General features: G+C 37.2%; 1 protein-coding gene across 1 annotated transcript; it reads right to left on the bottom strand.

Annotated features, from left to right (window-relative positions):
* Positions 1 to 3,863: 3,863 nt before the first annotated feature.
* C2H8orf88 (chromosome 2 C8orf88 homolog) lies at positions 3,864 to 17,491 on the bottom strand. The gene is made up of 5 exons (XM_054193305.1): positions 17,413 to 17,491; positions 16,511 to 16,581; positions 12,388 to 12,472; positions 8,711 to 8,817; positions 3,864 to 3,902 (listed from the first exon to the last, which is right to left on the bottom strand). The coding sequence occupies exons 1-5, from the start codon at positions 17,489 to 17,491 to the stop codon at positions 3,864 to 3,866; spliced, it is 381 nt and encodes a 126-aa protein (XP_054049280.1).
* Positions 17,492 to 18,100: the final 609 nt, after the last annotated feature.

Raw genomic sequence — 18,100 nt, 5'->3', positions numbered from 1 at the left:
TAATGTCACCATGAAAGAAAGTCATTACAGGCAGCACAACCCCCCAGGGGACACAGCGCTCAGCGAAAATACTGACACACACCGCCGAACAGGAGCGAGGATTTATGTGTTTTGCTCTCTGGGGATCTGGGCACTCCATTCTGTGCAGCTGCACCTATGACACGTTAGTGCTTCCTTGTATGTTATCAAAAAACGATATAAATTCTTGCACTAAAGCCACCCACCACCACCACTTATATTCAGCTCTGCTAGATTTTAAGTATTCCTCTCCTGCCTGGAGAGGTCTCATCCTTGAAAGCATGCAGTTTTCAAATGAAGTAGTATTAGCTTCATATATAAATTAATGTTCCTTTATATACATTATAGCTATTTTATTTAGGCTTTTTACAAGAGGTAGAGAAAGAAATACTGTTTATATTAACAAATAAATAAATAAATTCTCCTCTCTTTCAGCATCGTGGTGGGTCCTCAATAACAACTAGAAGCTGTGGTTCCAAGTAATGTTAATGTCACATTGTTTTTCATTACAGTAACTTTCATATAGCACTGTACAGGTGTGCTGGGTTATGAATTTATGTTGTGATACTGTTTGTTATCACGGATGTGGTATTCTCCATTTTAAAATATGGAGAACTGCACATTTATTACCTTCTCCAGTGAAATGATGCATCCTAAAAGCTGAAATAAGACAACTATGCTAAACTGTTTATTGTGTATATTCAGTCAGCACTGTCACAGAAAAGTGTACCTTGATTGGTATGACTAAATATTTGTGAAAAGTTTTAGTCTTATGTTAATAAACAATTGTTACTTAATGCTTTTGTTTTCTCCTTTTATAGAAGAAACAGGTATGAACATGAACACACGTTTTCACAAATGCCTTGTGCTTCAGAGAAGCAGTAAGTCATTAATTAGGAGAATAAACATAGGGACAATTTTTGTGTCAATACAGAACTTCACTCATACAGGAAATTTTCTGCCCACGGCAAGACAAGGCAGTACCATTGTCCCTTCACAGCCTCTAGCCCCTACCCTCGCAAGAAGAAACACATCTGCCTGTGTGCCAACCCACTTCAGATCCACAAACTTAACATTTCACAGCCAATTTGCTTTGAACCCTATGTCCTGAACACTCAGAAAATATTTTATCACCATCAGCTCACTGAAAAGTCGTTAGAGAAACTGCTGTTAGAGCATAAATAGCCATAAACCTCAAAGTAGAAATACTTTCTTCCCTAAGAAGTCTTGCTGTTGTGCCCTGCATCTGAGCAGGAGGTATGTCCTGCAGACCAAGAATGAAAGGCAAGTGACTATGGTAACCTCACACCTCTGTGACAGGTTGACAAACGCTACATGCTAAATAACCACTCTCTCCACTCATCTCAGCAGTCCAAAGTTCCGAACAGTACACAAAAAGTAAAATGAAAGTCATATTCAATAAAAAAAAAATCTTCACTGTAGGATTTCCCTATTTTTATTTCAACTCAACCAGCACATTACCGACGTAATTACAAGTGGGGAATTTAGACTACAAACGAGCTATCTTCACTGCAGTAAGGTTCCGTATGCTAGAAACCGTGACCAGGATTGAGCTCAAAATTAAGAAAGGTGTCACATTTAGGTACCTGCATGCGACCAAGCCATCTTAGGTCCTATTGTATCAATGGAGCTCTGAGGCAAAATTAGTTGGCTAAACAAAGGCATCTAGTATGCGTGAGATGCTCTGCGGTATCCCAACTGGTCTCCAGGTCCCAGCTGAGAGGGACATGAATTACCTCTAGGTTGTGTGTCATTTATGCCAGCCCCATGCAGCTCCTTCAGATATCCTACCTGTCTCAGATGACACCAGATGCCTACCTTCAGGCAACTGAATCAAACCCTTTGCCAATAAAGTCAATGTAGCTTAGGTTCTCTAAGCAAACGGGGATATCAAAGTCATACCTACACACCCAAATTTGGTGCCCATGTTAGAGACAAATTTCACCTTTAAATCTTCTTAGAGTAACTGCAAAAGTGAATGCTTTTAATGTTGAAGTCCAAAGCCTTCCATATTGACATGATCCAGCTACAGATCTGCTCATTCTTAAGAAAGCACCCAAATAGACATACTACACTCACAAATGACTGAGCAGTGAAAGTTTAAAGGTTTCTTATCTTTAGCAAAGTAAAACTACTCATATTCCTGAAGATCTGGCTGGATTTTTCCTATGACAAGATGTCAGTCTAGTGTATGGCATGTTTTCTTTTGTCACTACTGATCTACTGACAGAGGAAACAGTGACACGTGACACTGCTACAGGGTAAATCCATAAGTGAAAACTGACACACTATGCTGAGGCTTATGACATTTTTCCTTTTCACTAGATAACACATATTAAAATAACCTGCTTTAGAACTTCATGTCAATTAGGTGCTGGGAGGAGGGGGAAATTTCTAGTAGGTCATATGTCCTTCTAACAGTTATTCGCCTTTGTATATTTACTAGTGAAAACACCACTTTGATGAATCATACACAAGAACAAGTTTAAGAAGTTTCACTGAAGAGTTTTGAGACCTACACACAGAAATTGCCTTCTACACATACTGGGGAAAACGATCTGTAGGACTCACTCCAAAAAACTCCCAGTGATTACCAAACAAGCAAAAAAGATTTTAGTTCTTTGTAATATTACTTGTAAACAACATGCAAAGAGAATACACTTGGAAGCTTAGTTTAATTGACTAACTGATGCTAAACATAAAAGAAACTGAATTCAAACAAGTTTATTTGCATAGTTCAGGGAAAGAATTTCAGTGTCTATCGAATGCAACTTGAAAGTTTTCTGCAGTATTGCAATTACTATTCAACACATTCTCATTCAGCTTCCATTATCATTTGTGACAGAGGTTAAAAAATTGCATTCAGTGCCCAAATGACATTATTGTAGGTCTGAATACCGGTTTTGAAGGTAATTATATTCCTACAAAATAACTATTATTGATGCATGTCAACTGAAAGATACTTTCAGGAAATACTCAAACTACTGCTTTCCACTTCACTATTAAATACTATTCTAACTTAAGAAAAAAAATTATGGAATTAACTATGTATTGGTATACCCATTTACTCCTATAAGATGTGATTAAAATCTGTCTTGTTCCTCAATTTTGCCCATTCTGTACACATTTCAAAGTCAAAAACACTGGACAATTATTTACAAAGAACTTCAAGGACTGGAATACGTAGACAGTTCTCTTGGTCTGATCTGATCCATGATGAGAGACGATTTCCCATTTTAGTGAAACTGTTAGTAACAAGAGAGTTTATACCTTGAAATAAGGTATGTATTCACAAAATATTAAGGAATCTTTTGTGTCAAGATGAAGACTTCAAATGAAGAAAGCAAGCAAGTGAAGGTTTGGTTGTTCGGATTGTGGGGTTTTTGAGGGGGCGGGGGCAGAAATAAGGTAGAGGAGTACATACCCTAAGACATCTGAGATTTGACACAGGCAGGTTTTTTTGTTCCATTATTACTGCTAAAGAAAGGAGGTGGGAGCAAGCCAAAAGACCCAGTCAAGTATTGGTTTAGAACTTATGGTCAAACTATATGGCTATATAACACAAACAATTCAGGGACAAAATTCTCTCACAGCAAAATGTAAAATTATTTATTTTCACTGTAATTGTATTACCATCTCAGGCATTACAAATTAAAGGTTTGACTTTTAAAGCATTCAGGCAATTGCTGGAAGAAACAGGCATTTCCGTAAGTTTCATAGGGTCCTACTTCCATCTGTAGGCACCCAAGTACCTTCAAAAATCATGAAGATCTAGATCATAGGTAGCTCCTTCATTGATGGATTTGTCATTTCCAAACAACCTGTCATTTCTTGCATATGTCAATAAAAGGGTTGCTCTTTTCCTGTAAGACAAACAAACCCTCAAATTACTTCAGTTATAAGAGATCATTTAAACGAAGTTTTCATGGGTCTGCCTATAACTCTTTTCTACTCCACATATATTTAACAATTTGATTTTTTTTTTTTAATTAACACAAACAGTTCTACTTCATTAATCAGAGAGACTTAATGTGAGGTCTTCCTGGCATACTTTCTTAACACAGTACCATCAGTTCAGTTCAAATGCTGAGCTATGTATAGGTACGCCTGATCCCCACATCTCAAAAAACCCAAATGTCTTTTGGGACAAACACAACCCACAGCCCACTAACTGTAACAACATCTCCCTTATACAAGTCACTCTAGGAAGCTTTCTTCATCTGAAAATATGGCTTTCACTCATAGATGCACGTCTACTTCAGCAGTGACTTCAAAAATTCAGAACGAGGGAAGTTTTAAGATGGGTAAGAATCGCCCGAATACTCAATTCGTCAGCAAACTGTTGACAACCACCTGCTCCTAAATACAAGTTCACTGTCATGTTATAGGACTGTCTGTTCCTCATTAGAAATTTATTTGGAGGCCTCCTCCTGCCCCTTGTAAGCATCATTCATTTAATTTAAGCATGCATCTCATCGATCCCTCTGGTTTCTATGCAGAAAAAATGGGTGACATGGGATAGATCAACACACTGGAATTTTCCCATGTAACTACAGAATCTGCTGCATGAAGGAAACTACAGTGCAGAGGAAAGAAGATGGATAACAGAACAATTGAACACCACTTACTGTTCAGTTTAAGTAAATTAAGTGGTTTTCCACACTCCACTGAAAACAAGTCCTGAATAATGATATCATCAGGATACAAATGCTCTACTATAATTTCTATTACTGCTACCAAAAGAGTACTGTCTTTAGATGACTTGTTATCAGGATGCCACAAGCAAAACTGCACAGAAATCCACCTGAACCCTTACCTTAGAAATCTCAGGAACAGCAACATTCAGATAATGTCTCACTATCATATCAGCTGTGCTACCGGATGTCCTTAAAATTAGATTGTATCTCTCCCACCCTTCTAGAAACCACAAAGGAAGGTTTTTGATTTATTTTTGCTTTTTAACTAATGGGAACATCCAGTAAGATCTGATGAAAGGGACACAGCTTTCACAGCCTCCCCAAACCAATTGTTTTTTCACTGTAAGGGTGAAGCACTGCAACAGGCTGTGAAATCCCTCTGCAGAGCAGTTGTTAAGTCTCTGCCTGTGGAGATATCCAAAACTTGACTGGACATGATCCTGGGCAACCTACTCTAGCTGACTCTGCTTGAGCAGGGGGATTGGACTAGATTTCAAAAGGTCCCTTCCAAACTACAAGATTATGGGAAATTTCATTAAAAGCTACCAAAAAAAATACTTAGGAAAGAAAACCAAACAAACAAGAAAAAAAAAAACAAACCCAAACCAAGGCTTTAGATTATAATTCTGTCTCATCACTAAACAGATTTGAAAGAAACAGCACCAGGAAAACACTGTCTGCATCAAAACTAAAGCTGTTTGTACTTGTCCCATAGGCTTTCCACTATTAATCAACTTGTTCTTCAGCGTGGAAGGCTCAAACTCTGACATCCAGTCTCAATAACCAAGTTGTCACACAAAGCAGGCAATTTAACACAACAGACTGATGCCACCATATTGCACCAGAAGAAGCCTGAAATCACTGCCTTTTCTGGATAAATTAGTTTTGAATTTATCTCCAATTTTTCTTTGATCCCAGGCTCCTTCTCAGATTACATGGTCAAGAATTATGAAATGCTTTTCCTCCAATCTATGTATTATAAGAAGTATTAAGAAAAAAAAGTAATAGGCTCAGTCCTTTTATGGGATACTGGGCTCAGATTATTCTCATTTGAGATAAACACTCTCATGGATAGAAAAATTGGGTATTCAGTTTTACTGTTTTAAGAGAAGCTTTACACCAATGAGCCCCATATTCTGAACAGGGGCCTCTCCTATTTCCATGTTGACTAATCAGCCCTGTATTTCATTAAATTCTCACTAGTAATGTTTTCCAAGAGATGCAGCTACTCAGAAGAGGAAATAACGCACACCTTTGTCCCCTAAAACATCTGCAGTAATTGGAGTTTCTTCTTCTAATTTTGAACTGTGTTTTATCATTCCTCATTTATCACACCTCATTCTTGAAATTCAACATGAAACTTTCCACAGTAATATGAAAGATGTAAAAGTAAGATCCATTAGTTGATAGGCCGAGTCAAGTCTCAGGCATTCCTGGGTAAGATTCAGCTTCTATTTTATTCAAAGATTCTCATATTTGAATTACCATACAGAAAAACTTAACATCCCCAGGTGCTTTAATCTCTTCATAGAAAGTGACTAGCTGGGTAGGGTACATGTGTCCCACAAATAACATTTTTATTTCAGTAAATGGCAATGGAATTTCTAACAAGGTTCATATACTTTTAACTGAAATGTTCTTGGAAACAATGTTAATTTTTTCCTCTTCCTTGCCAATAAGAAAACTGCTTAGTGAAAAGGTATACCCATACTGGCATACAAAATACATCTTAAGACAGTCCACATCCAAAGAGCTTACATGTTTAAGTCATGTTAATATGCCTCTAAACAAACTCCCAAGTACTAAAAATGCAATGCCTACACTAAAATTCTACACCAGAACAGTGGATAGTTTTATCCTATATTAACACCAAAACATTTCTGCTAGTCAATTCTGAAAAAAAAAAATACAGACTATCGCTGACCAAGTTTCATCCTTATAATGTGGAACTAACTTCTGAAGTATAACTGGCAAGCTAATAATATCACTTTTATATACTAATGAGACAACTATACTTGAAATACCTTTTTCAACACTGTCTCCAAGACCACACAGCAATTTTGCTAGCTTTTGCTTTTTTTTAATGAGAACAGGATTTTTTTCCTTCAGCCTACTCAACAATCCATACTTTGTGCTTAAGACACCTATAATGATAGCTAAGTGATACGCTTTATGTTATTCTAACACAAGATCCTGACTAATAAGAGTTTGTAATTTACTCATCCCTTTTGCAGCTGAATAGAATGAGAAGACTCACTGCTTTTTTATCCGTATGACAAACTAGCATTTGCAGGTAGGGGCTTACATACATATGACAAACACAAAGCAGAGGAAAGACTTTAAAAGCAGGCCTCACAATCATTGACACGCTCTTATTTCTAAAGACAAGACTATATATAACTGAAAACATTTATGACATCATCCTACAGACAGAGATCCTCCAGCCCCAAAACAATCTCTTAGAACACATGCAACCCATCTTGGCTTGCATCAGTTTTTACTATCCTTCTTTCCCTCTATTCAAATTATTTGCAATTTAGCCATGTTATGAGCAATTTTAGAGTTCATTCGTCCACTGATTCCATTTCTGGGAGGAGGGGAGGGTGTGTCCTCCTTTACCTATGAACATAACCATTTGAGAATGTATATATTGTCAAAACTTTCTCCGCTTACAAACTCAAGCGACAGGAAGAGGGGGGAAAAAAGTCAGGAGATTCAGGACTTGAAACTTCCTTATCTGCTGGCAGGTTTTCAAACAAGTAAAGCTTTCATCTTGAGGAAAAATATAACAAAGATGTAAAAAGTAAGATCAGGAAAGGCTGATTACTGTCATATTAGTTTAACTTTGTTTTTCCAAAGAGTAGAAATTTAAACAGTTTAAAACCACCTGGAACTGTGACTAACACAGTAATCATCTGGACATAAAGGAGGTTGTAGCGAGGTGGGTGTCAGCCTCTTCTCCCAAGCAGCAAGTGATAGGACAAGAATAAGTGGCCTCAAGTTGTGCCAGGGGAGGTTTTGGATGGATATTAGGAAAAATTTCTTCACTGAAAGGGTTGTCAAGCATTCAAACAGGCTGCCCAGGGAAGTGGTTGAGTCACCATCCCTGGAGGTATACAAAGGACATGTAGATGTGTTGCTGAGGGACATGGTTTAGTGGTGGACTTGGCAGTGTTACGCTAACGGTTGGACTTGATGATCTTAAAGGTTCCTTTCAACCTAGACAATTCTATGATTTATTCTACACTTCTCCAGGATAGGAATCCTATTTCTAGAACCACACCCTGATGGCTGCGGAAGCAGTCCATTGCGTAGCCTGATTTAATATTACAATGTTTATACCCAAGAACATTTTCCCACACTTGGTGTGTGGAATGCGAACCATTAGATTATTTTCTCTTAGCATACAAAGTATTTCAGGATTATTTCATCTCAAGGGTTAAGGTGGCACTTCATTTCTATTAATTTCTCCCCAACAACACAGACCAAAGAGAATACCACGAACTACATTAAGCTCATTAATAGTTTTGTGGTGGACACTGATGCATGGACAACTTAACTTAAATACTGGAATCAGACCTTTACTAAAACAGAACTTTATGAAAATTCTTCTCCTTTATTCTGAAAAGACAGGGATGGAATTCACATAGAATACCAAAGCTATGTACTGTGATTTCATAGTAGAAAGCTTTAATACAATTTCATACTTACTTTAAATTTGTAAACATACCTGATCTTTTTCCTGAAATCAAAGAAAATAGCATTTCCTTTATATGGTACTTGCCATGGTAACATGCCAAATACCGACTGGGGAAGGTATGTACAAAAGTAACAGAACCAAACTACACAATCTGTCTTTGAAGGTTTTATCAATTTGGCAGGCTAGTCTGAAGAAAAATGTCTCCTATCAAATGGGTTGTCAAAACCTCCATGACTGTTTTTATAACTTCACTTAACATGAAAAATGCACTTACTGGCTTTTCAAGTACAATTGGATGATCAGGAAGAAACTCTGGCTTCTTCTGAGACAGAGAAACACTTGAAAGTTTCAGAAGAAAATCTCTGCTGTATTTGATCCTTTCTGTGAATATACAAAATTACCAAGTTCAACATTGTTGTTTAAGGCATTAAGGTTGTGAATTCAGAAAACTGATTTGGTTTCTTACAGAAGGGTGGAAATGCTGCATGTGGAATATAAAAATCAGTATTAAAACCAGCACTAATTTAAGTCTGACCTTTGATATTACAATGTTTATATCTTGCATCAGGACAACTTGTAGTAAATTACAGAGCATTTCACTTTAACTCTATCAAATTGACTTAGTAAATACGGAGGACTATTCCAAGCTAATAAGGGTTTGTTGTTTTAATACAAAAGAACACAAAAAGGTGAATCCAACCTTACACTACAGACAGACTCCCTATAACTCGTTCTAATTAACAGAAACACCACAAACTGGTCTTGAAGCCCTAGAAGAAAATACGTTTATAACTTACACCAAAGCGGCACATGTTTCAATGGGACAGATAACAAAAACTGAGTGTATCTTTTCTTGGAGCTATTAAGTTGATGTTTTTCAATGGCTAAAAGTAATTATGAGATCTGCTGCATGAAACTAGCAAAGGGATTAACACGAATTAAATAGTTTTGAGGGTTTTACACAGAATCAACAACAGTCAGGGTCTTTGCTTAGAATGTGCATGTTATCATTTGAGTTTGTACAACTATCTCTACTCTAGTGTAGCCTCAGATATAATATGTCTACCCATGTCTATTTTAAGCTGATATTCTCAAACAAGAGCAGAAACAAGAGGAAAGGAATAAGGCAAAGAAGGGACAAATGTTATCTCTGGTCCTTGGTGACAAAGAATTTTATTCCTTTAGGAATAATGGGCCTCCTGTAACAGTTATACAGTCACTTGAGTGACTACGGTTTCTGCTTTTCAGGCTGTAGGCAACTGACGAGAGAGGCCACAAAGTCAATCACGAATGGGATTTTTTTCCTGCCTTTGACCACAAGTGTCTGGAATAACTGCTGAACTTACATGAGGGAACTTTAAAAAGAATAGTTTAAAGAACATGAGCATACCTGAAAATTTACAGCTTGCTTTATTTCCCTCTTGTTTAAAAACATATGAAGAAGAGGACTTCTCTAAGCCCTTTGACACAGTCCCCCACAACATCCTTCTCTCTAAATTGGAGAGAGATGGATTTAATGGGTGCACTGTTCGGTGGATAAGAAATTGGTTGGATGGTCACATCCAGAGGGTAGTGGTCAACAGCTCAATGTCCAGATGGATACTGGTGACAAGTAGTGTCCCTCAAGGGTCCGTATTGGGATCAGTACTGTTCAATACCTGCATCAATGACACAGACAATGGGATCGAGTGCACATTTAGCAAGTTTGCAGATGACACTAAGCTGAGTGGTGCAGTTGACAGGCCTGCAGGATGGGATGCCATCCAGGACCTGGAAAAGCTCGAGAAGTGGGCCCATATGAACTTCATGAGGTTCAACAAGGACACGTGCAAAGTCCTGCACCTGGGGTCGGGGGAACTCCTAGTATCAATTCAGGCCGAGGGATGAGGGACTGAGAGCAGCCCTGCTGAGAAGGACTCAGGATAGGACAAGGGGTAACAGCTTTAAACTAAAAGAGGGTAGATTCAGCCTACATCTAAGGAAGATATTTTTTATGATGAGGGTGGTGAACCACTGGCAGAGGTTGCACAGAGAGGTGGTAGATGCCCCATCCCTGGAAACATTCAAGGTCAGGTTGGACACGGCTCTGAGCAACATAATCTACTTGAAGATGTTCGTGTTCATTGCAGAGGAGTTGGACTAGATGACCTTTAAAGGTCCCTTCCAACCCAAACTATTCTATGATTCTAAGAGAAAGCAAGGAAGTGACTGAGATAGCAGTAAAAAGCACTTAACAACTGTAGAGACAGGTAATTGAGGGCATATTACCACCAAACAGATATCAAATGGAAATTATTATCTAGAACTTCATTTACAGCTGGAGATGAAAATGGAGTTCCAGTGGAAATTTCACAGTGTGATGCAAGGGGGAAATAAAAAAAATAAAAAAAATTACAAAAAAAAAAGAGACTTATGTATAGGCAGTAGCTGAACAACAGGACCTCTAAAATTGTGTTACTCTGAGAGAAAGGATTACAACAAACATCAAACAAACAAAAGCCCTTTGAAAACAAGTGCTGAAAAAATTCTGACATTATGGACAAATGCAGAGAAGAGCCAGGAAGGCATCACAGAGCAATTAACCACTAAAAAGGGTCCAAAGTGCTGGCTTATACAAGAGACCAGGATCTGATGAGAAGCCATTGAAAATCCTGTAGAACACAGTAACTTCTACACACCACAAGCAGAATCAATGAGAATGGATCAGAAAGTCACCACCAAACAGACAGAACTTGACCAGCCTGACACCGAACTAGATCCAAAGAACAGAACATTATTCTATTTACCAAGATCAAGAATCAAATAATGAACCTGAGCCTGAAAGGGAAAACACAGAAAGCTTACTTTCAAGCCAGTAACACACAACAGTGAAGAATTACTGCTGAAGAACCTGGATGATGGTAATCTCAGACTGAGGAAAAGCAGGAAAGGCTCAATGAAAATTAACAGAATTCTTTCAGTTCTCGAGTACGAAGAGCAACAGAACAAACCGAGTCTCCAGAGATTACTTAAGGATTGAAGATTACCAATAGAGATTTGAGATGCCCAATTAAAGGAAGACATTAACAGAAAAAATTGTCTCAATGAATTGATGACTTAATTGTGATCGCTATCGCAGTTTCTGTGACATGTTTAAGAATGAAGAATCAAGCAGGAAGCAGTGCAAAGAAGGACTGTGAGAATATGTTTGGAATCTGAGATTATCCCTTAATGAAAAAAGAGTAGAAGTTTGGCTTGCTTAAACTACCAAACCATGACAAAAACACCATTATGCTTTATGAGTACTAAGTGACAGGCATACAGAAAGAAAAGCAAAAGGAGCAAACCTTAAGGACAAAGGTCCTGTGTTAAGGTCTTGTGTTGACACAAGAACAAACTATCCAGGACTAATCATAAAAGAAATTAAGTGATTTCTAACCATCAGAAAATAGGTATTTCAGAAGAACTGTGGTAAGAGGAGTAAAAGAAAGCCAAATTACTGAATTCTTAAATTGGTTGCATGCAATAGTCTTAAAGATAGTATGCTATGACCGCAACAGGCAGGGACGCAACCCAAACCTGTACTTCTACACACAGAAAAAGTTTACACAAAACCAGGAGTTTGTGTGCAGATTTTTTTTTTATGCTTGGCGCTTGTTTTTACTTGGTTTTCTTGTGGGTTTTTTTGGTTCGTTGGGGTTTTTTTAATAAAAAAAAAACAAAACCCAAGACAGCTACACCCTTATATGCAAGCAAGTCAGTTACGGGCCAAACTGTATACTTTCTCTAGAGTGTTATGTGAAAAACAGGAAGGTTTCATATTGCTCTCAAATTGTGGTACAGAAGGAAGCCAGACTCTCAAAGCCCTGGCTAATTGGAAAAAAATAATATGCAGCCCATATCTCTTCAAAGTTCAACTGTCTTCCATACAGAAATTACAATTCTGACACAGATCTCCATGCAGTATTTTACCTTTTTTTGCTTCTGATTCATGTTGTTTTGGTTGACAAGGCATCATAGTTTGAGTTAAAATCTTCACTTCAGTCATTTCAGATGACTAAAATAGGGAGGAAAGAGTTAAACTTTTTTTATATATTTCACAAAATTAAGTTATGAAGCTTGTTTCCTTTAACCATATTAAAACAAGGATGTATGTTTCTGGGTTTCTTAGTTAAAAATAACAGTTGTAGCACAGTTTCAGTAATCAGTTTTGCTTTCACAAGTCACCAAGATTTTGGGCAATTAGTATTTTCTATGCATGAAGAAAACTGGATTCTGTTCAATTTTTCTACTCCTTGCAATTGAATCACCATCTTCTTTACAATTTAAGAACAGTCTGAAAGGAAACACTCTTGCACCAATGAAACCATAGTCAGAACTGTAGCTATTTATAACAGTTGATGCATCTCTAACTTGAAAGATGAAGGTTCTGCAAAATAATTTTAACTGTAAATAGGAATACTGGTAACGTAAAATGCCTGAGAAGTTTAATTTGAACCTGTAGAGTGTTTGTTACTCTTTATTACACACTATAAAGGAATAGTTCAACGACCTACAAAACAGTATAGGTAAGCACATTTGAGACAGCAATTTTTTAGACAGAATTTTACAGTGCTATTTCTAGTTTTCAAAATGAACACAATTATCTCCTCCTTTTCTCTCATCTCACCCAGAACACAGCCAGAAGCTGCTACACTGGGGAACAATAACAGCAGGAAGGACTTAATCCTTAAGACCGAAAGAGAGACTTGGATTCTCTCACTCAGCAAAAGGTTTCATATACATCAAGACTCAACATCTACAATATAACACTGAGTTCCTTCCAGCTGCCAAAACCTCGAAGTGAGCGTTTTGGAAAGTGTATCCTCAACAGTTTGTCTTGGCTCCCAAAATGTTTGGCTGAGGAAAACTGAATTCTGAATCATTCTGAAACAGACTGGGGGGGAGGGGGTTGTTGGCAGGAAGAACAGAAAATTTTGGGAAGCGTTTGTCAAAAGTGGAAGAGATCCTATTGTCTAGACAGAGACACCAGTTAATACTTTGTACTGTAAGCGCACCACCAGCTTTCATGGTGCACTAAGACAAATTGAGAAATGGTAAAATATTTCTAGTATATTACCCACCCTGCTCACAGTTCCATTTTCTGTGGTTCAAATGTAGTTACCTTTTCCTGATTTGCCTAAAACTTACAGGGGGAAAAAATATCTGAAAAATCTATGGATTTCAGAGAATGAAGAGGGCCATACTTCTAACTGCTTTGTGATGTTCAACTAGTCTTCGCAGGTCTCAGCTATTCAAACGCTTTCTCCAAGTACAAAAAAGGATTTAACACGTCCTCAAATCCACAAGAAAAAGACATGCATAATAAAGCAGAATTTACAGCCATGTGCCAGACAATGTCACCACAATATTTTTACATTTCTTCCTGCACTATCTCCCATAACATCATCTTGCCAATGGCTTTATAATATCAGAAGTTCTATTACGCTTGGGTTTTGGTCCAAAACTTAACATTTGAGTATCACCACTCACAACAAAACTCTTATATTTGTTCCTATCTGAAATCCATCTACAAAGAATGGAATCCGTCTATAAAGACTACCCCTAGAGCAGGGCATGTATTTCTGAAGCTCAGTATCATTTTACATGGCAGTTAAGAAGTAGTAAATTAAATCTGATACTGACTGATGGAGACTTTTCAAGCCTCTCTCTTTACCTTACATAGATCTGAGGTAGTGGACTCAACACTCTCCAGATCTTCTGAAAATTCTTTGCATACCGTGAAGGAATAAAAATTATTCTTTGCTTTTCATTAGCTGGTTAGGGCACAGTGAGTATTCAGGCACTTTCACTCTGAACACCACTTTGATGGAAATTCCCTGAAATCAAGGCTAACATCTTAGATACAAGCACTATCACTGTGCTCACTATTAGCATTAGCTCTTCTCCACTTCCTTTAAGACTTAAGACTAGAAGTTTTAGACTATAAGTTCTTCAGACAGTAGGTTTAATACTTTAATTCACTGTTTACGCAGAGTTGAATCGAACACTCAGTAGCACCCCTGATGTGCCATAATGATGATTATTTTTTTCTGGCAGAAGTCTAAGCAGGTTTAAGCATGCATACTGAATATCCCAGAGTAAAGCAGTTTGGAGAATTCAGTTGCCAGATTCTTCTTCAGCTCTTTCACTGCTTTAAGAACCTGGTTTGTCAGAGTTGGCTTTTTTTTTGTTTCTAAAGCCTATTTTATTTTTTAAATCTATTTATAAGTTAGTGGCACATACAATCTGCTTTATTTTTAAAAAATCTTCACTGTTCACCAAGCTCTCCAAAAAGTAACCTGCATTTCCTGTAACCTAACCTATCGCAACTTGAATATTTATTCTCTCTTTAATAGACCATCGCTACATAAGACCATGACCGGGATAAAAAGTTGTAAAAAGTTAGTATTGCTGAAAGGAAAACCAAGTGTTATGTCAACAGTTGTTCTTGTTTTTCACCTTACAGTCTGTTTCATCCTGTGATCATTTATCTTCTGTAAAACATATTGGAGGAGGAAGAAACGGAGTAAAGATAATTAAAGTTTTATGATGGTACGTACAGAGCACTACTTCTGTCTTATCGAAAAAGCAGTATGATTTAAAGCACCTGAAATACAACTACAGTTTTGAAGAACAGGTTCCTGAAGTGATATACATACATGATTCAAGGAATGGGGAGAGCAAATGGGTAACAATGCACAGCTTTCTCAGATCATTGTTGATGCTTTTTTAGACACAGAGAATGTTTGGCAAGTCTTTGGCAAGAGTGGTAATACACAACTTTGTATCCTCAGATTCAGGTGTCAGTATCTTCAGAACTAGCTGCTGCATGTTTCTGCTTAGAAAAATATTCTGTGAAGCTGTTATGCCAGCCTCCAGGCCAATGCTGCCCACCAACTAAAATCAACAAGTTCACAGGGTACTTATCAGCTGGTATTTGGAGGTACCCATGAAACAGCTTGACAGTCAAAAGTATTAAAAAGCCTTCTCAACATCCTATGCCAAAGAAAAAGTTTAAAAAGTAGATATAGCTATACATGTAGCCAAATATTGATGAAACTGAGTACTACAACATTGCTGACCACAGGCCTATTCTGAAAGGGAATTGCTTGTTCTTCTAAATACACACTGCTTAAAAGACAAGTATAGCTGTTAATTTCTCCATATGGGATCAAGGATAGGCAGTCAACATCTTGATTTCTGAAAAAGTCAAAGGTAGCTTCCAAAAGCTTCATACAATAAATTAAGGACTTCAGGATTATTAGACCTCTTCTAAAATAAAAAATGGACACTTGGCCTAACAAAACAAAACAAAAAATAATTAAAAACTTCCAATACACTCTGAAGAACATTCAAATCATTATCAACAGAAAATCAAATTCAGACTATGAAACATCAAGAATTCCAGTTGGAACACTGCCAACTGCATTTTGCAGCAAGTGGCTACAACCAATTTAAAGTTTGAAAAACACATTGTACCATGTCTAAAACCAAGTATTTCTGTCAATAAAGCACTACAGTGCTTCTGGTTTTTTGAATGCTAAGGCCCATTTATTACCCAATCCAGCAGAGTCAATGAAACAGAACTACAGAATGCACTGGAACTGTGTAATTATCTATTTTTGTGACGTTTGCTGCCTCACATCCATTTGTGCATGTGCTAACAAAAAAAATAATTCTTTCTAATGTTACTCTTTACACATAGTAAGCAAAAACTGAATATGTGTACTTTAAGTTTAAAATAGCTGTCTTCAATTCAATTAAGACTAAAGAAACACCACACAAACTTTCATAAGAGTCTTAAGTAACTCATAATGTGTATTTTTCAGCTACTAGTGCATGCAAATATCAGGGAAACACATTCATGAAGCTCATACTTATTTTTAACACCTCTAACACTACTGGTTTATAACGTACGGATTCAAGGACACGCCTAGCTGAAAATACCATTTACTTTTCATTTGGTAAAATAAGGGATCAGCTGACCTCCAATTTATAGCACTCCAGAACACATTCCATCAACTTTGTCATCTACTATTTACTCAATACTCACCCAGTCAACCTTAGTCTGCAAATGTACTTCAGTGTTGCTAGGTAATTCAGTCTGAAAGTTTAACGGAATGCCTGATGCCAGTGAAGATAAGAGAAAAAATTAAGAAAAAATATTTTAAATAAACAGACTCCACATTTTTATTTTGTGATACTTGCCGCAACAACATTGCCGAAATTATTCATATTATACAGGCATTTATTCACAAAAGTTCTAAATCACCACAGTACCACCTTTCCATTTCTTCCATGAATTTTAAACAAAATAAAAATTTATCATGTCACTTAGCTTCTGTCCACACCATCACTGCTGTCATCGTTCCCCTGGCCACCAAAAATTTCTAACTTAACAATAATAAAAGCTGTAATACTGCGATATCCAGAAGGGATACAGAGATTTAAAAACAAACAAAAAACCAAGAACAACAAAATATACACACCTGACACAAATACTGCATGATTTTTTCCTTAGGCTTTTTTGTTTGTTTGTTTTAAACTCGAATGAAGGCTACATGAGAACCATACAATGCAGTATACTGTACTTGCAATAAAACCTAAACAATAACCTGTTTGTTAAATTATGCGTATTTTATGTTTTCAATAGCAGGAGTCCACTAACTCAAGAAATCCAAATTCAATGGAGAGGCCTGATCCAGCTTTCTGAAGCCAGAATTTCGGATGTCAAGTTAGAAGAATAACACAAAAAAGAGTTCTGCATAAATCTAATGCAGTTCAAATTCAGATTTTATCACAGAGATGATCAACACACAGCAAGATATTTATACATCACTGTCTTTGCACAAAAGCATTTGGAAAAAAAATCCATCACTTTACACATCCTTGCTATTTCCGTAAAAGCAGCTGAAGCTTTGGCAAAGTAAACTGTATCTTAGCCATGCTACTCACCTTGTTTAGAAGGCAGATGATGCACAGGTCGTGCTGGCTGAAGGGATTTACCAATAAACTTTTTAGTTTCCTTTAACATTTTGAAGCATCACACTTTAAAAAAGCAGAAGAAATCATACAGAGCATTCAGTTTCACATACGGATGTTAAGTCAGAAGAGCAGTCTGTCTACCACTCGTTAGTTGCACTGGACAAGACAATATACTATTTTTTACTATCTGGGCAGGAAAAAGAAGAAAGGCCTAATACACACGTTTTCTTAAATGACAGAATATGCTGGATACAATTTGCATAAAGACAGAATCAGACATCTCTCTCATTTCTCCTTCCAACTGACCTACCCTAGCTTCTTCTCAAGAAGATTTTTTCCTACATATATGTCTGTACACTTGGAGAAGGGAGATGGGAACACGTGATGGAAATGAAGGTATTTTCTAACAGTTAATTTAATTCAATGGGGTTTTAATTAGAATCATAGAATCGTTTTGTTTGGAAGAGACCTTCAAGATCATCAAGTCCAAATGTTAATCTAGCACTGCCAAGTCCACCACTAAACCGTGCCCCTCAGCAACACATCTACATGTCCTTTGTATACCTCCAGGGATGGTAACTCAACCACTTCCCTGGGCAGCCTGTTCCAATGTCTGACAACCCTTTCAGTGAAGAAATTTTTTCTAATATCCATCCTA

Source organism: Rissa tridactyla, chromosome 2, assembly GCF_028500815.1.
Source record: "Rissa tridactyla isolate bRisTri1 chromosome 2, bRisTri1.patW.cur.20221130, whole genome shotgun sequence".
Taxonomy (NCBI): domain Eukaryota; kingdom Metazoa; phylum Chordata; class Aves; order Charadriiformes; family Laridae; genus Rissa; species Rissa tridactyla.
The sequence above is the reverse complement of the archived record's forward strand: the minus strand, read 5'-3'. Positions and strand labels throughout refer to the sequence as shown.